The 19,424-nt window shown below is 39.3% G+C and overlaps 1 protein-coding gene across 6 annotated transcripts in view; it reads right to left on the bottom strand.

The window, feature by feature from the left end:
* The window catches only part of RIMS2 (regulating synaptic membrane exocytosis 2), a 464,483-nt gene that overhangs the window by 268,090 nt on the left and 176,969 nt on the right, over positions 1 to 19,424 (bottom strand). For all 6 annotated transcript variants that reach the window (XM_042462971.1, XM_042462968.1, XM_042462972.1 and 3 more), the window contains one exon: positions 3,738 to 4,651. In XM_042462971.1, coding sequence (XP_042318905.1) covers positions 3,738 to 4,651 — 914 coding nt within the window. The remainder of the gene's footprint in view (positions 1 to 3,737; positions 4,652 to 19,424) is intronic.

Here is a 19,424-nt window from a genome sequence, read left to right as displayed (position 1 = left end):
AGTAAGGGGCATGTGCAGACCTCCAGGCTTTATATAGCTCCTCACACCTGTTAGGAGTTTTGTGACCGAGTAGGGATTTGAACATAGCCTCCTTTTCCAGGGTAGCCCTCTATCTATTACACTATAATGGATCTCACTTATCAGTATGTAGTACAGTGGGCCCTTTCCTTATGCAGGGTATTCCATTCCTCCCCCCCCCCATATAGAAATCCCGTGTACGCTGGAGCCCCATTGAAAATAATGAGGCTCATGTCTGCAGCACAGCATAGCGTGGCACATGCACCATAAGCAAATGCTCCATTACTTCTTCTGGGGTGTGCCATTGCTTTTTCCAGCATGGCTTCAGCATATGCTGAAATGTATGTCGCACCCGTACATGACATTAAGCAGCAATTAAGGTGCTTATTTTTCATAATATGAATTTGCACAATTTACTTCATTTGCATATTATACAGATTTGCATAATATACTAATGATGCTACCCAGATTAGGGGAACTAGAACATGGGCTGTTGTCGTGTTTCTTCAAGTCATTTCTGACTTATGGTGACCTTAAGGTGACCCTATCATGTTTTGTTTTGTTTTTTTTACCAAGATTTCTTCAAAAAAGTTTTGCCATTGCCTTCCTCTGCTCAATGTTACCCAGTGGGTTTCATGACTGAGCTGGGAAGTAAGCCCTGGTCTCCAAAGTCGTAGTCCAACACTGAGAACACTACGCCACGCTGGTTTATTCGAATTCAAAAGTATTTTTGCCATATGGGAAGATCTGGATTTCAAAATAATCACTCTTTCTTTGGAGGATGATGAACAATCTGCTGAAGAGGATGAGTGACATTTAGGTAGTTTATATGCTGATTTTAAAAAGAGCTTAAACTCACATTAGAAGTTTGAGAGTTGGGTACCACCAGTATGCTGATGACACCCATTTCTGCACCTCCTTATCCCCAATCCAACTGCTGCTGTGCTGGTACTAGAACACTGCCTGGCTACTGTAATGCAGACCTGCCCAACTCAGCAGTAGGTAGCTGCCAAAATTAAAACAGGTTAATTTCTTCAGGCCACAGACATGTCTGGTGGGGGGGTGAGGGTGGCGGTGCAATTGGGAGTCCCGCATGGCAGCAGCCACATGAGACTTCAATGGCCTTGAGGATGAGGAGGTGCCCTCGGAGTCCTGCACGGCAGCAGCCATGCAAGACTCCAAAGGCCTGGAATGGGCAGAGGTGGCTTTGTAATTGTGCAGAGCAGCAGCCATGTGGGACACCGAGAGATTTGGTGAGGGCAGGAGTCTAGCTGGGTGGGGGAGGGTCAGGCTGTCCCCCCCCCCATCTGCTCCACAGCCCAGCTTTGTCTTGAGGAGATTGCTGGGCTGAGGAGGAGGAGGAGGAGGACAGGCAAACGCATGCCCCCAAGCCTCCTCCACAGACCAGCAATGTCCTCAGGACAAAGCTGCACTGTGGAGGAGGCTTGAAGGAGAGTGTTTGCCCGTCCCCCTCCTCCACAGCCCAGCCATCTCCTCAAGAGAGAGCCGGGCAGCAGAGGTGAGCCTGAGGATGCAGGACACAGGATGTAGGAAAGGGTTTGGCAGCCTGCTTGCAGCCCACAAGCTGTATGTTGTGCAAGCCTGCTGTAACGACTTAGGTAAATGGCCCCAAAAATGAAGCTGAATCCTGATAAGATGGAGTCTCTGGATTGGTGATTCTGTGAATTGGGAAAATATCCTGTCCTGGCTGAAGCTACACTTCTACTGAGGGAGCAAGTGTAGTGTAGGAATATTACTGGATGTATCTGTATCTGGAGGCTCAGGTGTACTCTGTAGCTCTGTAGGTGTAGAATGCCTGGGGCTACCTTTGAAAGTCCACCTGCTATGGCATTTCCTGGGTAGGAATAACTTAAGCTGTAGTTCATGCAGTGCTAACCTACTAATGCACTTGAAGATGACTCAGAAGCTGCATCTGGTGCAAAACACAGCAGCTTTACTGGTGACTGGAAGGGCACATAGACACCATAAACACTGGTCTTAAAGGAATATCCTGACACTTCTGGTCTGAATCCAAGATGCATATTGGGACACTCAAGTCCTAAACATTTTGGGACCACAATACTTGACAAAGTGGCTCACCCTATATGTGCCTATCTGAGAAGTGAGGGAGGGACCCTTTTCATCTCATCGCTGGAGCATGACAGGAGAGGGCTTTCTCTGCTATGGCACCCTCCCCCCCCCCCCCGAGGCCTAACTGGGACCAACACAGCAAATCTGGCTAACTCTTAAATCCTCTAGACAATTTGTAGATATGATAACCTGGAAGAACTGCTGGACCGGATGCCCTTCCCCCCCACCATTCCCTTCTCCTTTTGTATTGTGTCTTTTTAGATTGTAAGCCTAAGGGCAGGAAACTGTCTAATTAAAATAATAATTGTGAGCATCTCTGAGAGCCTTTAGGGCTGAAGGGTGGAGTATAAATACCATAAATAAATAAAATAAACTGTTAATATATCAGGTTTCTTGTTCAAAAATCAGAACTAGGCAAACAGCTGTCAGTTGCTTACATGGGAGAAATGCTAATTCCATTATTTTAGTAAAAGAGTGAAACTGAGAGTTTCTAGTAGAAAGAAGAGCAGGACAGGGTCCATTTCCTTATTTCAGAATTTCATAAGGATTTGCTTGCCCAAAAAGCAGCAGAAGAAACATCAAGGAATTTAAACATCAAACAGTCAGAATACTTTGGCAAACTAGAATGTTGCCAGTTTATCTACATAAGTGTATTATGTACATACACATGAACAGGTGCACTGTAAATTAGAGCAATGAACCATTACTGCTTACTCCTTTCCTTTGAATTTTTGTGCTTAACTAACACTAACCATACCTCTGTCATTCATCAGTGCACAAAAGCAATAAAACTTTCTATTACTTGTTAATAGTATATTGTTACATTATACATAATTGTTTTCCTGTTTTACTGACAGTGAAATTACACATGATCTGGAAGGATTTTTGCTGGATGCCCTGGGTGGTTTTTGTTTTGTTTGTTTTTGTTTTTGTGTTGTTTTTTTAATGTGAAAGTACTGAACTGGATCAGGACACTGGCACTGAGGAGAAAGTGTTTTAAGCCTTTTTTCTCAAGTCATTTCTTGACTAAAATTTCCTTCATTCAATTGACTATTAGGCTCCATTAAAGATTAAGAAAAGTACAGTATGCTGTTCTCGCTTCTACATCCTTGCCACAGTTGGGTTAACAGCATGTTCTTTTGTTTGTGTATTTCAATAGGGAAAACAACATGGTTAGAAAGTTAAACATGTCTCCTCACAGAACATTACATTGATGCAATTCCATGCCACCCATCCCACAACATGGGAGATGTCTGTGCATTTGTTACTTTGGCATTTCCTGTCTTGTATGTGGTTTAGCTCTTAGATTCCTATTTTGCAGCTTTGTGGATAAAGGGGTCCATTTTTTAAAATAAAAATCCCCACATCAAATATGTACCATGAACATTCAGTGACACGTTAATTAGTACAGATACAAAATCTATATGTAGAATAACTCCCCATTATAATTCCATGAAGCTACACCTTTAGTTGACCTCGAACTACTTATGGTCACAGTAATTATTTGCTTTCCTTTTTTATATAAACAAATATTTGAAATAAAACAAAAATGTGATAAAAACTATCCTATTCCATATTGGCTTGTACCAAAAGATCAGATGTGGTAAAGACACCCCCCTCCATCTTACCTTTCTCACTAACACTTTCACTTTCAATTTCTACATCATCACAGCTGGTATATTCTGGAGTAGAAGCCAACTCTTCTTCAGAACTGCTCAGGGACACTTGACGCATTTTACCACCTTTTTTGGTTTTATGAGGTTTTGGTGGAGGAGGCCTAACTGATTCAGACTGGTCTGAACTTAATGAATCATTTCTTAACATGGTTTCCATTTTTTCACGTTTTGTTTTTCGTACAGCTGAGCTGGGGTCCAAATGGTGTTGTTTCCTTAATGAATCAGTCCGCCTCAAATCTGGCCTATCAAAAGGAATTGGACTCCTCCTAGGTGTAGGAGGGCTGTGATTTGTGGTCCTCTGCCGATTGGGACTTGGTCCCTGAGTTCTTTCCATTGAATATGAACGTTGGTCCATGGCAGCTCTGCGCTCAGATGCAGACCTTTGCCTTGATGGCCGTTCCATTCTCATCATCGATAGCCGGGAATCTTCCAATTCAGTATTTGCCAAAGACACATCACTGTGCCTTCGTTCATGACGTGCTCGGGACACTTCAGCATGAATACGCATTTGTTCCTCGTATGGTTGTGGTTTGACAGGATATCGAGCCAAATTAGGATCACTGCGGTACCGTGCTTGGTACTCTTCTTCCCGCCGCTGCCTCTCATAATCCTCTCTATTGTGCACTTCATCTTCCTCTAAAGGATATTCCCTTGAACGCCTGTGACTTCTCCTGTTGGAATCTCTATAATCATCAAGTTCAGGTTCTTCATATAATTGAGAGCCATGTTGTGATCGTCTGTCTGTATAATCTGATGGTGATCTTGGCATTGCACTGTCTGATGTTGCATACTGTGAATAGTCGTCTCTCTCCTCCAGTTGGTTGAACCTTCTGTTCTGATCTCTCGATATTGATGGACTTCTTTTTCTATGAAAAAACAAGCAGAAAATACCATCAGTATTTCTTATACTGTAAATTGATCTGAAACCAATTAATCCAAAAGTTACTATTTCCTACTTACTGCAAAAAATGTTTAACTTTCCTACAGTCTAGTTGTTTCAATAGAAATGCATGGCTTTAAAATGAATGGTTTTATAGAGCTGATGTAGAATAATAGGTACGAGACAGATCTATAAACCAGAAAATCTTAAATTTAAATTTCATACCTACTAGAATACGTGGCCTAAAGAAAATCATTATTAATCACAGGCTGATATGAAATAGGGTAAGGGCAATGCCCTACCTCCCAGGATTTCTCTATTGTTTATGAAAAATATCTGTACTCAAATGTGATTAAGTAAATAATCATTATTAACAGATCTTTTAATAAAAAACTTAAACTACAGAACACAACCTGACTAAACCAGTGGAGTACAACTTTCCTATTATTCTAGTCCTATATATTATTCATATGCATAGTCAAATGTGCATTAATTACAAATAAACACGTAGGGTTAGATCCTAAAACAAGTTAACAGAAAAGGAAATTCGCAGAAGGAAAGTTTACTCTCCCCTCCTGCTCCTTGAAGCAACAGGTTCCAATGAACTCAAAAAGTTGTAGACAACTGTTTCTCTCTACAGCAGAACAGACACCAAGGTCCTGCCACACACATTTTCTCCATATCTGCTCCAGCAGGTTGGTGAACCATCTGAATTAAATTAAGAGTTATGTAGTGCAAGTCAGAAAGAGAAAAATCCATTGCATGAGTGTTCTCTGTTCATAGTGCTGAAAATTGTTATGTTTTGCTTTTTAAACAGGCATGTCTAAGATTGCACTGTGTGTAAGCTTAGGATGTAGGCAGCATTTAGCAATAGGTTAAATTTCAGAAAAGGACAAAGGAAGTAGAAGACAATATTTTTACATATTTTATTATATGCAGTAATGTATATGTTTCTGTGGCCCGTTACAAACGGGCCTTATAGTACGTAGTCAGTCCGTATTAGGATTAGGAAGGTACGGTGCTGCCGCACCCCCTAACCCTAGTACGGACTGAGTCCGTACAAAATGGCGGCGCCCCATCTACATGGGGGCCGCCATGACGACGTCATGACCACGCCGCCTCTATATGGGGTAGTGCGGACGTGATGTCGATGCTCCACGCGAGGGCGCTTAGTGCGCCCTTTGCGCAGAGCAGGAAGGAGCACCGTTTCGGAGCTCCTTCCTGGTTTGCGTCGCTGCTTTGCGTCGCTGGGCGCAGCCTTTAGACGGCTGCGCCCAGCAATGCAAGGGAGAAAGGGGCCAAGCGGCCCCTTTCTCCTCCTCCCCACCGCCGCGGGGTGTCCTTGGGGCTTGAAGCCCCAAGGACACCCCTTTCCAGGCTGTGGGGAAGCGGCCTTTTGCCGTTTCCCCGCAGCCTGGAAAGCGGTGGAGCGGGGCCTCAGCGGCTGCCGTTCTCGCCACTGAGGCCCCGATAACCCGGGGAAAGGGGCGGGTACAGGCCTCTGCTTTTCGGCGGTCTGTAACGCACCTAAGACTTTTCATTTTCTACATGAAGCTAGAGAATACCAGCTTTTAAACTAAGGGTCAACACAGACCGGCACTTTATGCCGGCCTGGGCCAGAACTAGGGTTCCAATAAGGCTGAGCGTTTATAACCTCAAAGCCCTTAGTGCGCACTGTGGGTACCATCTTGGCACACACCCTTCCAGACGGCATGCACCATGATGACGTCCGTCATGCCCAAACGGCGGTGTGCACAAAGGGCGTCATAAGGTGGTGCCATGGTGCTTATGGTGTCCGTGCTAGGGCACAAATAGGAGCCGCGTTTCGCGACTTCTATTTACACCGGGTTGGGGGCATGGTGTGTGGGTGCCACATCCTCAACCAAGCACTTTTAGGGGCGGCATAGAGCCGCCCCTGAACTGGCTGTCTGTTCAGCCCCTTAGTTTCTAACATAGAGCCACTTAAGTAAAAGAAAATTAACAATATAGGCACTGACAAATAATATCAACATTTATAGAAACATATACCAAGAAGAAACTCTGAACTGTGAGCAGGCCTATTATAGCCCACAGCAGCTCCTAGCTGAACCACAACTGAAAGGACAAATGATGACTCTCTACTGATATCGCTGATACCAAACTTATGGCAAAAAATAGTAGGGAAAATTCATATTCTTCCTGGTCAGCCAGTACTTCCAGAAGCCAGCAGAATCTGAAGGTCATGACTAAGGTGGCACTTAGAAGTGCCAACTGAGTGTGCACTTCTGTTTCTCTGTGTGAAGGGAAGGTGGAAGAGGAACAAAGTCAGCCACACACTGAGCCAGCACTTCCATGATCAGAGAAAATCTTGAGATTTTGTCTGCAGTTTACTTTTCCTTTGTTATAGTTCCCGTATTAGCAAACTGCTATCTTTTTAATATTTTTCAATAAACAATAAGAAAGCAAGGAAAAATAAGAAGTTAACCAATGGCTATGCTCAGTAAAGTTTGATAATGTGTATTTTTCTCATTTGCTGCATTCTGCTTCTCTTGAAAGTTATCAACATAGCTTGATGTGTTCAATTACTTAAAGAAATACCAATCAAGCCTTCATTCTCAACTTACAACCCAAATCTTTAATCACTGGGTAGCAACGTGCATGTAACTTTGCCCACAGCTTTTACATTAGAAAGGTGTAATTACTAAGATGTTATGAGCTGGAATGTTTTGGTTTTAATATCTTTCAGGAATGAACTCAAGGTCAATCAATGTATTATTATTATTATTATTATTATTATTATTATTATTATTAAAAGATTCAAACAGTTCCCTAAAATGGGCCATATCCTCTTCCTCTGTGGTGTTTACTGAGTTGGAAGGGATCATAGGATCATCATATCCAATCCCCAGACATGCAGGAATACACAAATAAAGCAATTCTGAAATATGCCCATCCAACCTCTGTTTAAAGACCTAAAAGAAGTCTGTCTCTTCTACTGTCAAATAGCTCTTACTGTAAAGTGGTTATTCCTAATGTTTAGGTGGAATTTCTTTTCATGTAATTTTAATACATTAGTTTGAATTCTAGTTTCTGGAGCAGCTGAAAATGAGCCTCCTCCATCTTCTAAAAGATATCCCTTCAGATATTTAAAGATAGCAATGATGTCACCTCCCAGACCTCTCTTCTCAAGCTAAACACAGTTCCCTAAGTCAGTCTTCATAAGGCTTGGTTTCCAGCCTTTGGTCATCTTGGTCACCCTTCTCTGGACACATTTCTGCTTGTCAATATCCTTCCTGACCTCCTTTTGAGGAGGTAGGCTCAATTCTATAAAAGTTCATACCACTAACTTTTCTCTCTCAGTCTCAAAAGTGTTACAAGATTCCTTTGCATAATGGTTTTCCTGGCAATGTCTTTCATTTCTTGAACTGTGATGCCCAGAACTAGTGAGGTCTAACCTAATCAGAATACAGTAGCACTACTACTTCCCTCAATTTGGACATTATATTCCTATTGATGCAGCCCAGAATTGCATTGGCTTTTTTGACTGCTGCATCACACTGTTGACTCACATTTAGCTTGTAGTCTAATAGACCCGTAGATCCTTTTTACATGTATTGCTTTCAAGACAGGTGTCACCCATCCCTGTTATTTGGGTATTTCATTTTTCCTGCCTAGATGCCCGTTTATCTCTGTTGAAATTAATTCTGTCCTTTTTTCGCTCAGCTCTCCAAACCAGTACATCAAGGTCATTTTGATCTCTGGGATATTCACTACCCCCCTCGAATTTGATGTCACCTATATATTTAACAAGCATGCTTTCTATTCCATCCTTTAAATGATTTACGATGATAACACCAGTAACACCAAGCCCAGGACAGAACCTGGCACTCTACTAGCCACTTCTGAAGAGTAGCCATTTGTGAGCATTCTCTTGGGCCAATCTTTCAGCTAACTACAAATCCATGTAAGTGTACAGCTGTCCAGGCCACAGTTCACCAGCTTGTCTGTAAGAATACAATGGGGGATCTTGTCAAAAGCCTTGCTGAAATCAAGCTATGCTACATCCACAATATTCCCCTCATCTACCAAGCTTATAACAATATCCCAAAAAGAGGTAAGATTAGTTTGGTAGCTCTTATTAATCACAGCATTGTTTTCTAGGTGTGTGCAGACTGGATGTTTATTGATATGTTCTGGAATCTTCCCCATATTGACAACAAGCTGACTGATCAGTAATTGCTTGGGTCCATTTTTTGCCCTTTTTGAAAATGGCAACAACATTTGTACTTTTCCAATCTGCTTGTACCTCTTCGGTTCTCCAAGAATTCTCCAAGATTATTGCCAGTGGCTCTGAGGTTACTTCCACCAATTTGTTTAGTACTCTTGGACATAGTTCATTTGGCCCTGGAAATGTGAATTCATTTAGAGTAGTCAAGTATTCCTTTATTACCTTTTACCTATTCTGTGCTGTAGTCCTCTTACTGCATGATTTATTCTCTTTTCATCAGAGTACTAGTTTCCTTTTAGGAGAAGACTGAGGCAAATAAAGAATTGAACAGTTTAGCCTTTCCTCTGTCCCCTGTTAACATTTCACCATCTTCTCTATACTGTCATTCTGCCATTTTCTTGTTCTTGCTCTTGCTCTGAACATAGCCAAAAATAATCTTTGTATTATTTTTAACCTATTGAGCAAGTCTGAGCTCATTCTGAACTCTTCTAAGTTTTCTTCCACTGGTTATTCATTTACATTTCTCTTTAGTAATTTCCCCTTTCTTCCATTTCATATTCATCCCTTTCAAATCTCAGTTCACCCGAAAGTTCTCTGTACATCCATCCTGGTTTCTTTAAACACCTCCCTCTTTTCTTCCTCAATGGAATTGTTTAAAACTGTGCCTTCAATATCTCACCTTCAAGAAACTTTCATGCATCATGAATGTCATCCTTTTAACCATTTCTGACCATGGGATCTCATGTGGTAATTCCCTAAACTTATTGAAATCACCTTTCTTAAAATTGGCATGACTAGATTTAGTTTCCCTTTTCCTCTCTATAATGAATCCCAAGAGTACATGATAACTGTCACCAAAGGATTCCATTATTTCCACCTCATTGATCAGTTCATATCTTTTGTTTAGGATCAAATCCAAAACAGCCAATTCTCTTGTTGCATCCTCTGCCTTTTGTACAATGAAATAATCTGCAAGGCTAGTGAGACATTTGATGGCCCAAACTTTCTTGGCAAAGTGTGACTTCCAGCAAATATCATGGTGGTTGAAGTCTTTTATTACAATGACATTGAGAATTTGGTATCTGCTGGGATTTGGTTCAGGACCCCAAAATTCCATCAGGTTGTATAGGACTATTCCTATTATTTGTCAATTCTTCTCAGCAATTTAGTTGGCAATCTCTTTGTAAGTAACAGTTGATATAACTATAATTATGATTATCTATTTGAATCCACTTAAGAATTTCCAAAACCAACGTGGAAGAGTGAAAAATATCAGAATTATAGGTATGTAGGAGACAAGTGAATCTTCAACTGCTCATGATTTTAAGATGATAAATATTACAATGAAATATAAAACGGAATTATGTATACCATATCAGTATAATGAAATAAGTTTGTCAGTAAAAAACAACAGGAAAAACTATTAACATGTGCAAGAAACATGTTTTAAAAATATTTCTTTGGATCATTTTGTCTTCTGGTTGTTAAACATTTTACCTTGCAATACCTGAGGGGCAAATATGGATGAAAGGGCTGCTGAATATGCCAATAAATAACTAATATTTAATTGACATGAAGCTAACAGTAGATTCAGTGATGTCTGGTCTAGGTTTTTAAACCTCACTGAGTGCTAGATCTCTTCCCTTCCATTACTGGGTATCTCCTAAGGCTAACATTTCCTTCTCTGCACTGCTCTTTCTCTATATACAGTCATTGATTTCCAGCATTCAGAGAACCACACATACCTCTCTCTAAACTTTCTCACATGGTTCACAACAAATCAAGCTAGCAGAAGTACACATCTTGTGCTGTTGCTTGTAGTAGACAGCCTGAAAATGCAGCCCTTTCCCCATCCCCACACCCATTGACTTGCTTTCTGGCAGCTGCTAACAGGAGCCTCAGCAGAAAAACCTGGCTCATTTTTGAAAGGTGTGTATGTGTGTATTCTACTGAGTCTCTAGTACATCTCATGTTTTCAACTTGTCTTATCTCCGTCTCCTTCTTTGTCTCTCTCACTCTTCCTTCTTTTTTCAGTCTTCTCTGCTCCTCACTAAAAGCATCACAGCCCACAAATGTGACCCTTTCACTTCCTTCTCCTGTCATTGCTCAGACTGAGTCAAATACACACAGTAGCAGAAAACCCATTATGTTACAATAAAAAATAGTGAATTACAGCCCTGGCCATTACAGAAATAATATAATTCCAACTTGTTCCTGCAAAAATTGTCTAATAGCCAAAATAATGTATTACAGGTAACACCTTAGTTCTCAACTCCGGTTGTAATAGTAACATAAATATTGCACTAAAATTAAAATTAAAAAGATAATTTCCTACCAACAATATTATTTCTTGAAAAACATATTAAACTGACTCCATTATTCACTAGGAATTCCTGTATATGTTCACTTATTGGCTGGAATCCAAAAAGTTACTTCATGCATGTCCAAGTAAAAGTTCTTGTGACTTTTTTTTTCTTTTCCTTTTTACATAAAAAGACCAGTACCATACTGTAATATGCTTTTTAAAAACCCATAGTTTTAAAGAGTTACAATATGTCTTAAAGAGATTTTATTTAAAAGACTACAAATGTCAAAACTCCATTCAGTGTTTAGAGCACAGTAGGTTGTGCAGCTCCTCAGTTCTATGGAGAAAATATGCACATTGGTTTACAATTATAAATAAAATTACTTATTTTTATAAGTGATTCTAAAATTACTTATACTGCTTTTACAATGGGTGCATAGAATTTTCCATTTTATTGGGTTGAGTGCTTTAAAATGACATATTAAAAAGTCTGTTGTTTAAATCACATGGTAAAAAATATTAACGTACAGCTTATCAATACCCTTAGTATATCAGCACCATTAAGCCAGAGGAAATGTACGTTTGACCTCACTTCAAACATTTTACATCTGCAATATATCTGTGAAACAACCTTTGGCAATCTGTAACAAAGCAAAATATACAACACTAGCCTCAAAGTTAGAAAATTCACTGAACTCAATGAAAGCTAGCTATGAGTAACTAACTTCCACTAATTTTGGTAACTGCCCCAGGAACAACTAAGTCTTGATCCAGCCACACAATTTTACTACCATCTAAATTACTGAGCACCAGCAGTAATTAAAACATTTATTATAAACAGCAATACAAAACAGTAACACAAACACATCAGAATAAACTGGATTCTTAAGGCAGTGATTTTTTACTACCCCAAATTTACACTTTCAGGAGCCACAATTAAATTATGTCTGTGAATGCCTAAATTATGTATTCTGAAATGCTAGATTTATCAAATTAAATACATAAACCTTGCTATGAATAGAACAAAAATACTTGCTTTCATTTTTAAAAAAAATACATGCAATGATTTTTTGATATCTCCTTTAGAAAAGACAGTTCTTTTCTTACAACATGACTAGTTAGTACAGTATCACAGTCACAGTTTGTACATTCCTTGCTTTCTTTACCTTCTGATCAGCCACTGCACATCTGGAAAGTTAGGACCATCACGTTCCTGAGAATGCATCAATTTCTATGCAGCCTACTGCTTCATTTAGTCCTTGTATCTTTGAGGAAACCATGTGAAACGTCACTTAATTTAGGATCCAAACAATTTATTCATAAACTTTCCCCACGATAAAGTAACACAGAGAAGGGGGAGATAAATTATATTAAACAAAATTATTAGTTATTTGAATCTGAATGCTGACCCAATAGAAAAGCTGTGGAGTACATGAGAGGATGGTAACCATTTAATGCTGTTACCATGTGCTGTATATAGCCGGAGGTCAAGTAAGAATTTACCCTGTAAGGAGGATTATAGTACTTAGCTGATTACTGCCTTGCTACAGTAGTATTGCCAGCAAAATGCACACCACCAGGCATTTTTAAACTGTTTAAAGTTATACATTTTAATGTTACCACATAAAAACTATAGGTTTAAATGTTTAGCCTCTTGCACTGAAACTTATTTAAAATCCATAAAGCTGAATTGAAGAAACAGTAGGAACACATTTTTAAAAGCTGTTCTTTCCAAATAATCTGTCTACAACATGAAGAACAATTTTTTGAAGTTAGTGCATATGGATAAATAAAAAGTGGGATACTGCCTCTCTAAATTTTATTCCTTCATGTCCATTAACTGGAAAAGGAACCATGAAAATTAATGTAGAGGACTGCACTAATGGAATAAACCATAAAGGAAAGTTGACTTTCAGACATGTACAAAAATAAGATAAAGCAATGCATGCCAAGCATCATCTTCTTTTGATCTAATACAAATGAAACAATCTCTCATCTGCTATAAAGAAACATACAAAGACACAGAGCCAGTATGGTGTAGTGGTTTGAACATTGGACTACGAAACTGGAGACCAGGGTTTGAATCCCTGCTCAAACATAGAAACTCACTGAGTGACCATAGGCAAGTCACACTCTCTCAGCCTCAAAGGGAGGCAAAGGAAAAATCCCTCTGGACAAATCTAACCAAGAAAACCACAGGACCAGTTTGCCTCAGGGTCACTATAAGTTTGAAGGCATACAACAACAAAAACGACACATAAGGCAGAATAAATAAATTGAACTTAATTTTTTTTTCTAATGCTTTTATGATTGGCTCCAAATGTATTGTTATGCAAAATATTTGATTTAGGGCTATTTTTCACATTTAGTTTTGGCCTTACTTCAATTAATATCATTACAAGTACCTCATAACAGAAGCATTTTCAAAGGAATTGATCATTCTTATGTCTACTACAATGAAATACTGCCAGTCATTTTGTATATGTTGCTAAGATGAACATATAATGTACAGCTGTATGGTGTTACTCAAAACAGAGTCAGCAATAAGAAAACAGAATGAAAATTTAAAATTTACTCTAACCATGATCAAAGACCTCTCTTCAGTGTTTAGTGTATTGGCTGATGGATTCAATTCTATTCTTGGCAAACCTCTAGGTGTGATTAAAAGCAGAGGTTGACAACTAATGTATGGATTTAATAGCTAAAATTATTTGTACAGTAAAAGAGTCTTTAAATAGATGCCTAAACATCCTGTAAGTAGCAGCCTGTAAATAAGTAAGAAGGGCTAACAGTACGGACAGCTCTATTCTCCAATATTCCTGAGTCCAATGGAAATCTGTTTCTAAATATCGCTCCTATTTTCTTGTTAAATCTCAGCAGAGCAGAGCAACCACTAGCTTTCAAAACTTGGAGGCAGAACTTTCTCCTCTACAAAACCCCACTCCAGATTGTCTGCCTGGTAGGTGTTTCCATTCACCATGTGATCTTTTATTTTATTTTTTACTGGTTGTTTGTTTGGAGGACAAAACAAAGGAACACATTCTTTCTTTTCCTTTCTGGCATGGGAAAGGGGAGTGAAAGGAAGAAGCCACTCACTGAATGAGTTTAGAAAATTCTTATAATCTGAGCCAAATTCTAGCAGGCTTGCCACCATATGCCTCAGTCTCCCAAGAGACTAGATGATAATTACCTAGAATGGATGTGTTCAAGAAGTGCTTATTAAGTGATAATCCTCATGGGGTTGGCACCAGTCACTCCCATTTGGAAATGTTTATAACTCTATACTTTGGACATTCACTGTCTGGCATCCTAGGCACGGGTTGAGAGTAGGGATGGGCCACCTGAAAATGGCCAGCAGCCACATGCAGAGGCATATTTATCCTGCAAGATCTCATTGGAAGCCATATTCAGAGTCATATTTATCCTGCAAGATCAAGACTTCCAGTTCCGCAAGACTCCCTCTGAGATCAAGATCTTGCCTAAAGTCTTGCAATGGCGAAATCATCACAATATTTCCAGCAATCAGGACTTCCAATGGCCACTGAGAGTTGTGAAAAACCAGTTGGCTTCAAGAAGCCCAGCACAACAGCACCCTTCCAGGCAGCGTCAGGAAGAGTTTTCACTGTCTTGGATGGGCAAGGGTTGAATCCACCTTGAATCCCATTTTGAGAGAAAGGCAGGGCATAAATCCAATAAATAAATAAATGTTGAGAGTAGGGACAGGGAACATTTTCCTTATTCCTAACTCATGAAATTCACATTGTTCTCAAGCAGTACACAAGCCAAAACACCATTATCTTTCATCATTTGCACTTCTACATATATTGTGATAAAGGTTGAGTCTCCCTTATCTGAAATACTTGGCTTCAGAGGGGTTTTTTTTTTTATTTCATTTTGAATTTTTCTGGATTTTGGAATGCCTATGTACATAAAATGATATTTGGAGATGGGACCCATGTCTAAACACAAAATTCATTTATGTTTCATATACACCTTACACATATAGCCTTTATGTAACTTCATACAATATTTTTATAATTTTGTGCATGAAACAAAGTTTATGTATCCTGAACCATCAGAAATCAAAGTTGTCACTATCTCGCCACGTATAAAAAAGTTTTGGTTTTTGAAAGATTTTGTATTTTGGAATTCCTGATAAGGAAGACTCAACCTGTATAATTGTTAGACCCAAAATGCAAAGAAAAATAATCATATTATGAAAAACTGTTTGGACAAAATAGGCAAAATTGTGGACAAAAACGTGCATGTTAGGAGAAATGTGTGTGAAATGCATGCAATCCATTTTGTAGACTTTTTTTAAAAATGCCAAGTAGTGAGGTAACAGTGGTATAACACGTTAAAGATTGAGGGGGGGAAATCATAAACTCAGAGAGACTGTAACCAACAGATTTATCCATCACTGGGTGGAAAGTGCAAGAAATTCATTTTAGACTGCCAAGGAAGTTGTCCACCTTATGAGAAGGTTTATGCATAAACTGTCTATCCTGGCTGATTAAAACCACCACACAGAGATTTACCAACAGAGTAGTGGAGGTTATAAATGATTCTTTGCAAGAGAGTTGCATCCAACTCTTCCAAAAGAAACAGCTGTGAAGCCACTGTTAATGAGAATTTCACTTGGACCCTGGATAACTATTGGTTAGGTTTGGGGGGGATGAAACTGATTATCTGGATCCATTCCAATCTGGGTTCTGACCTGTCTATGGGTGGGCAACATATGCCAGGAGCTGGAGTGGAGAAATGTGTCCTTGTTAATTCTGCTGGAGCTCTAGCAGAATTTGACAGACTAAAAATAAACTTAGGGTATATCCATAAGCACAGCAGTTTACATATAGCTCAATTTAGCAACAATATGAGAGTATTTATGCATAACATGTTATAAGGCTTGATTACAGATTTTTTTTTCTGCCATCACAGTGGTTAGTCTAAAGGTTTTCCCAGTCCTCTGGCTTAGAAGGGGCAGGGAATCACCACTCCCAGTTCTGCTGACATAATTTGTTGCATCAGTGGAACAACATCATTGTATCATGGTTGTTGTTACTTACTTCTAAATCATTTTAGGAGGGTAAGTGCAATGAAAGTGGATGTTACAAACTACATTCTGGCTTTCTTGTCTTTTCATTTCATTATGTGAAATATGGGAGCACTACAAGACATTAATTTTAATTTCAAGTTGTTTGAATTCTGCTCAGAATATAAATATATTCTGTCAAATATAAAGCCATTTTGAAGTAATAGTTTTAAAGATTTTTAGATAATTTAAAATGTTAAAAACCAAGAAAATGCAATGGAAATGTCCACTTAGGTCTTTTGAATCTATCACTAAATTACAACTGAATAGATGTAATTGCAACTATGAAAGATAAGAATGAGGCAAGTATAATTCTAAGTGTGTGCTGCTGCCAACTACAGTCTGACTCTCTAGTTCCCATCTAAACATGTCTACAAGTAAGTAAGGAGAAATTCATTCTGACAACCCACAAACAATATGATACCCAGCCTGCCAAACTTGAGATCTCCAAAGCAAGACACACACACCTTGAGTCTGCAGCCCTTCAGTCAAACCCTGACAAAGAACCAGCATTCTTTCCCCCAAGGTCCTCACATGCCTAATATATTCTCCACTGAAAACACCATGTTTGTTAAGAATGAGTGGAAATGTGACATAATGGAAGGTTCCAAGTTGTAGAACTGCTCCTTTGAAGATTTTAGTTTGCCAAGCGTCTGGAAAAGAGAAGATGAGGAGTTATGTATGGGCTCAGAGGGAGCCCAGTACCTATTAGAAGTTATCTTGTCCCTAGGACTTGTCTGTGAAGCTGTACTCTTTGTCTCTGCTTCCTAATCTTGTCTTAAACATCATAATGATACTGACCTTGCCCACCTTTCCCTGTTCTGGCTTTCCGCTCCAGATCTAAGCCTGATCTACTTCCCTCAGGTTCTAGCAGGCTCTTTGCCCAGGCAAGACAAAAAGTAGGAAGTGGAAGGCTTGAGTTCCCACCACTGGCCCTAGTATTGACCACAGAGCATCCATTTTTGTTTGCTGCAGTGAGTGTTCCATCATCCCCTGGCCATATGACCAGACCTCCCAAGACCTTTCTCAGGGAGCTGGAAAGGAAAAGTTCATGCCTTCTTTTGCAAATTTGTTATAAAAATGATAAAAATATATTTATATCCCACCCCATCTGCACTCAGGCAATCGGGGTGAGATACAGCATTAAAATTATACATATCATATCCCCCAACCTTCCCTCCCTTAAAATAAAATTAAACACTTTACAATTAAAACATGAGTTATAGAGCGAATTTTGTTACTGCACTGCTATTTCTCTCATGCATATATACATGCATACACGCGCACAGCTAGAGATCTTAGGGTAGAGTACAAACAATAAAATCAATGTAATAAGAAAGCATGCCAAACTATTGAGACACATGATGGCACAACAATGCCACCAAAGGCTGACACTTCTCAGTATTGCTATTGTGCAACTAAGATAGAGTGTCTTGGCAAAACAGTAATTGAAGAGGAGGAAGATCATTCCTGCAGAGGTGCTGAGCCTTCATAAATATCAAAAACAACTGCAAGTGTGAAGACCATCCCTATCCTATGCTATGGCATAACCTTGGGATTTAGACAAAAGTCCAGCTGCTGTATTCCCCAAATGTTGTAAGAGTAATTGCAGAAGTAATTTCCCTATTGCCTTCCCCAGCTGCAAGTTGGAAAGTGGACAGGAAATTATCATCACAGACAAGAAAAAGAGCATATTCTTTAGTGGAGCTGTCCTGCCAAAACCAAAAACACTGTGTTTTTAATTGAGAAGGTCTATCTCTTTACCACTAATCTGTACAGGTCATATATGAGTGATTTTGAAATGCGGTACTGTATATGTTAATTTACCCCCCCCCCCCCCCCCTGAAAAAGGTGCTATTTTCTCACATCAGCCTGGCAATACAGGACAAGGACAAAGAAGAGACAATTCAAAATGGTTGGTAATTCTACTTAGTAACCATTTCTAATATCTGTATGTTAATAATGTTAACTGATGTTGATAATTAGTACAGTTGGCTCTCCCTTTCCATGGGCTTGCCATCCATGGATTGGAGTATCTGTGGATGGCTCTGCACTGTTGTTCCCAATGGTGACATATGCATATGGCCACGCCAACATGGTCATGCACACATCGTGCACCAAAACGATTTCACATCCCACAGATTTTGCTATCCACAAGAAGGGAAAACAAAAACCCCACGGATACAAAGAGCTGACTGTAACTGAATTTATATTTTGCAACACAATGCAAAGGAAGATCCTAAAACCTACCTCAAAAAGAAAGTACAGTTGGCCCTTCTTATCCATTGGTTTTTTATCCATGGATTCAAGCATCCACAGCTTGAAAATATTTTTAAAGTATAAATTCCAAATAACAGACCTTGATTTTCCATTTGGAGACAACATAGTGGCACCATAGTTAATTATTGTTAGTACTGCACAGAAAGGAGCACCAGTAAAACACTTCTGAATGTCTTTTACAATGACACTGCTTTAACTGTCATAGCTCAATGCTTTGAATCCTGGAATTCATAATTTGTTGTGTCACCACACCTCTATGACAGAGAATGCCAAATACCTCATAAAACTGCAATCCCAGAATTCCATAACACTGAGCCACAGCAGTTAAAGCAGTGTTAAACTGCATTATTTCTGCAGCACCAATTAGACCTGAATCATTCAAGGAAGAACCAGAAGGATCAACCCACAATTTCAAAAAGTGAAGTGGAAGCTTCATTCAATACATTTCTGAGAAATGAATCACCAGGAACAGATGGCATACCAACAGAGCTGTTTCAAGCTAAAAAGACAAATCCATTCAAATTTAAGCCTACAATCTGCCAACAAATATATAAAACAAAATAACGACCAAGAGATGTTCAACCTGGACTCAAAAATGTAAGAAAGCATGGTATAGTGGTTTAAATGTTGGACAACGACTCTAGAGATTAGGATTTGATACCCTGCTTGGCCATGTAAACCCACTGGGTGACCTTGGGCCAGTCACACACTCTCAGCCCCAGAAAAATCCATGATAGGGTTTCTGTAAGTCAGATGGAAACTTGAAAGCACACAACAATAATCATATTGCAAACATAATGGATCATACCACAGAATATCAGAAGAAAAACAGTCTGAACTGTGTAAATTAGAGCAAATTTTTGTGTAGATTATGA

This window comes from Sceloporus undulatus, chromosome 4, assembly GCF_019175285.1.
Source record: "Sceloporus undulatus isolate JIND9_A2432 ecotype Alabama chromosome 4, SceUnd_v1.1, whole genome shotgun sequence".
Lineage (NCBI taxonomy): Eukaryota > Metazoa > Chordata > Lepidosauria > Squamata > Phrynosomatidae > Sceloporus > Sceloporus undulatus.
Note: the sequence above shows the minus strand (reverse complement) of the source record. Positions and strands in the feature narration are given on the sequence as shown.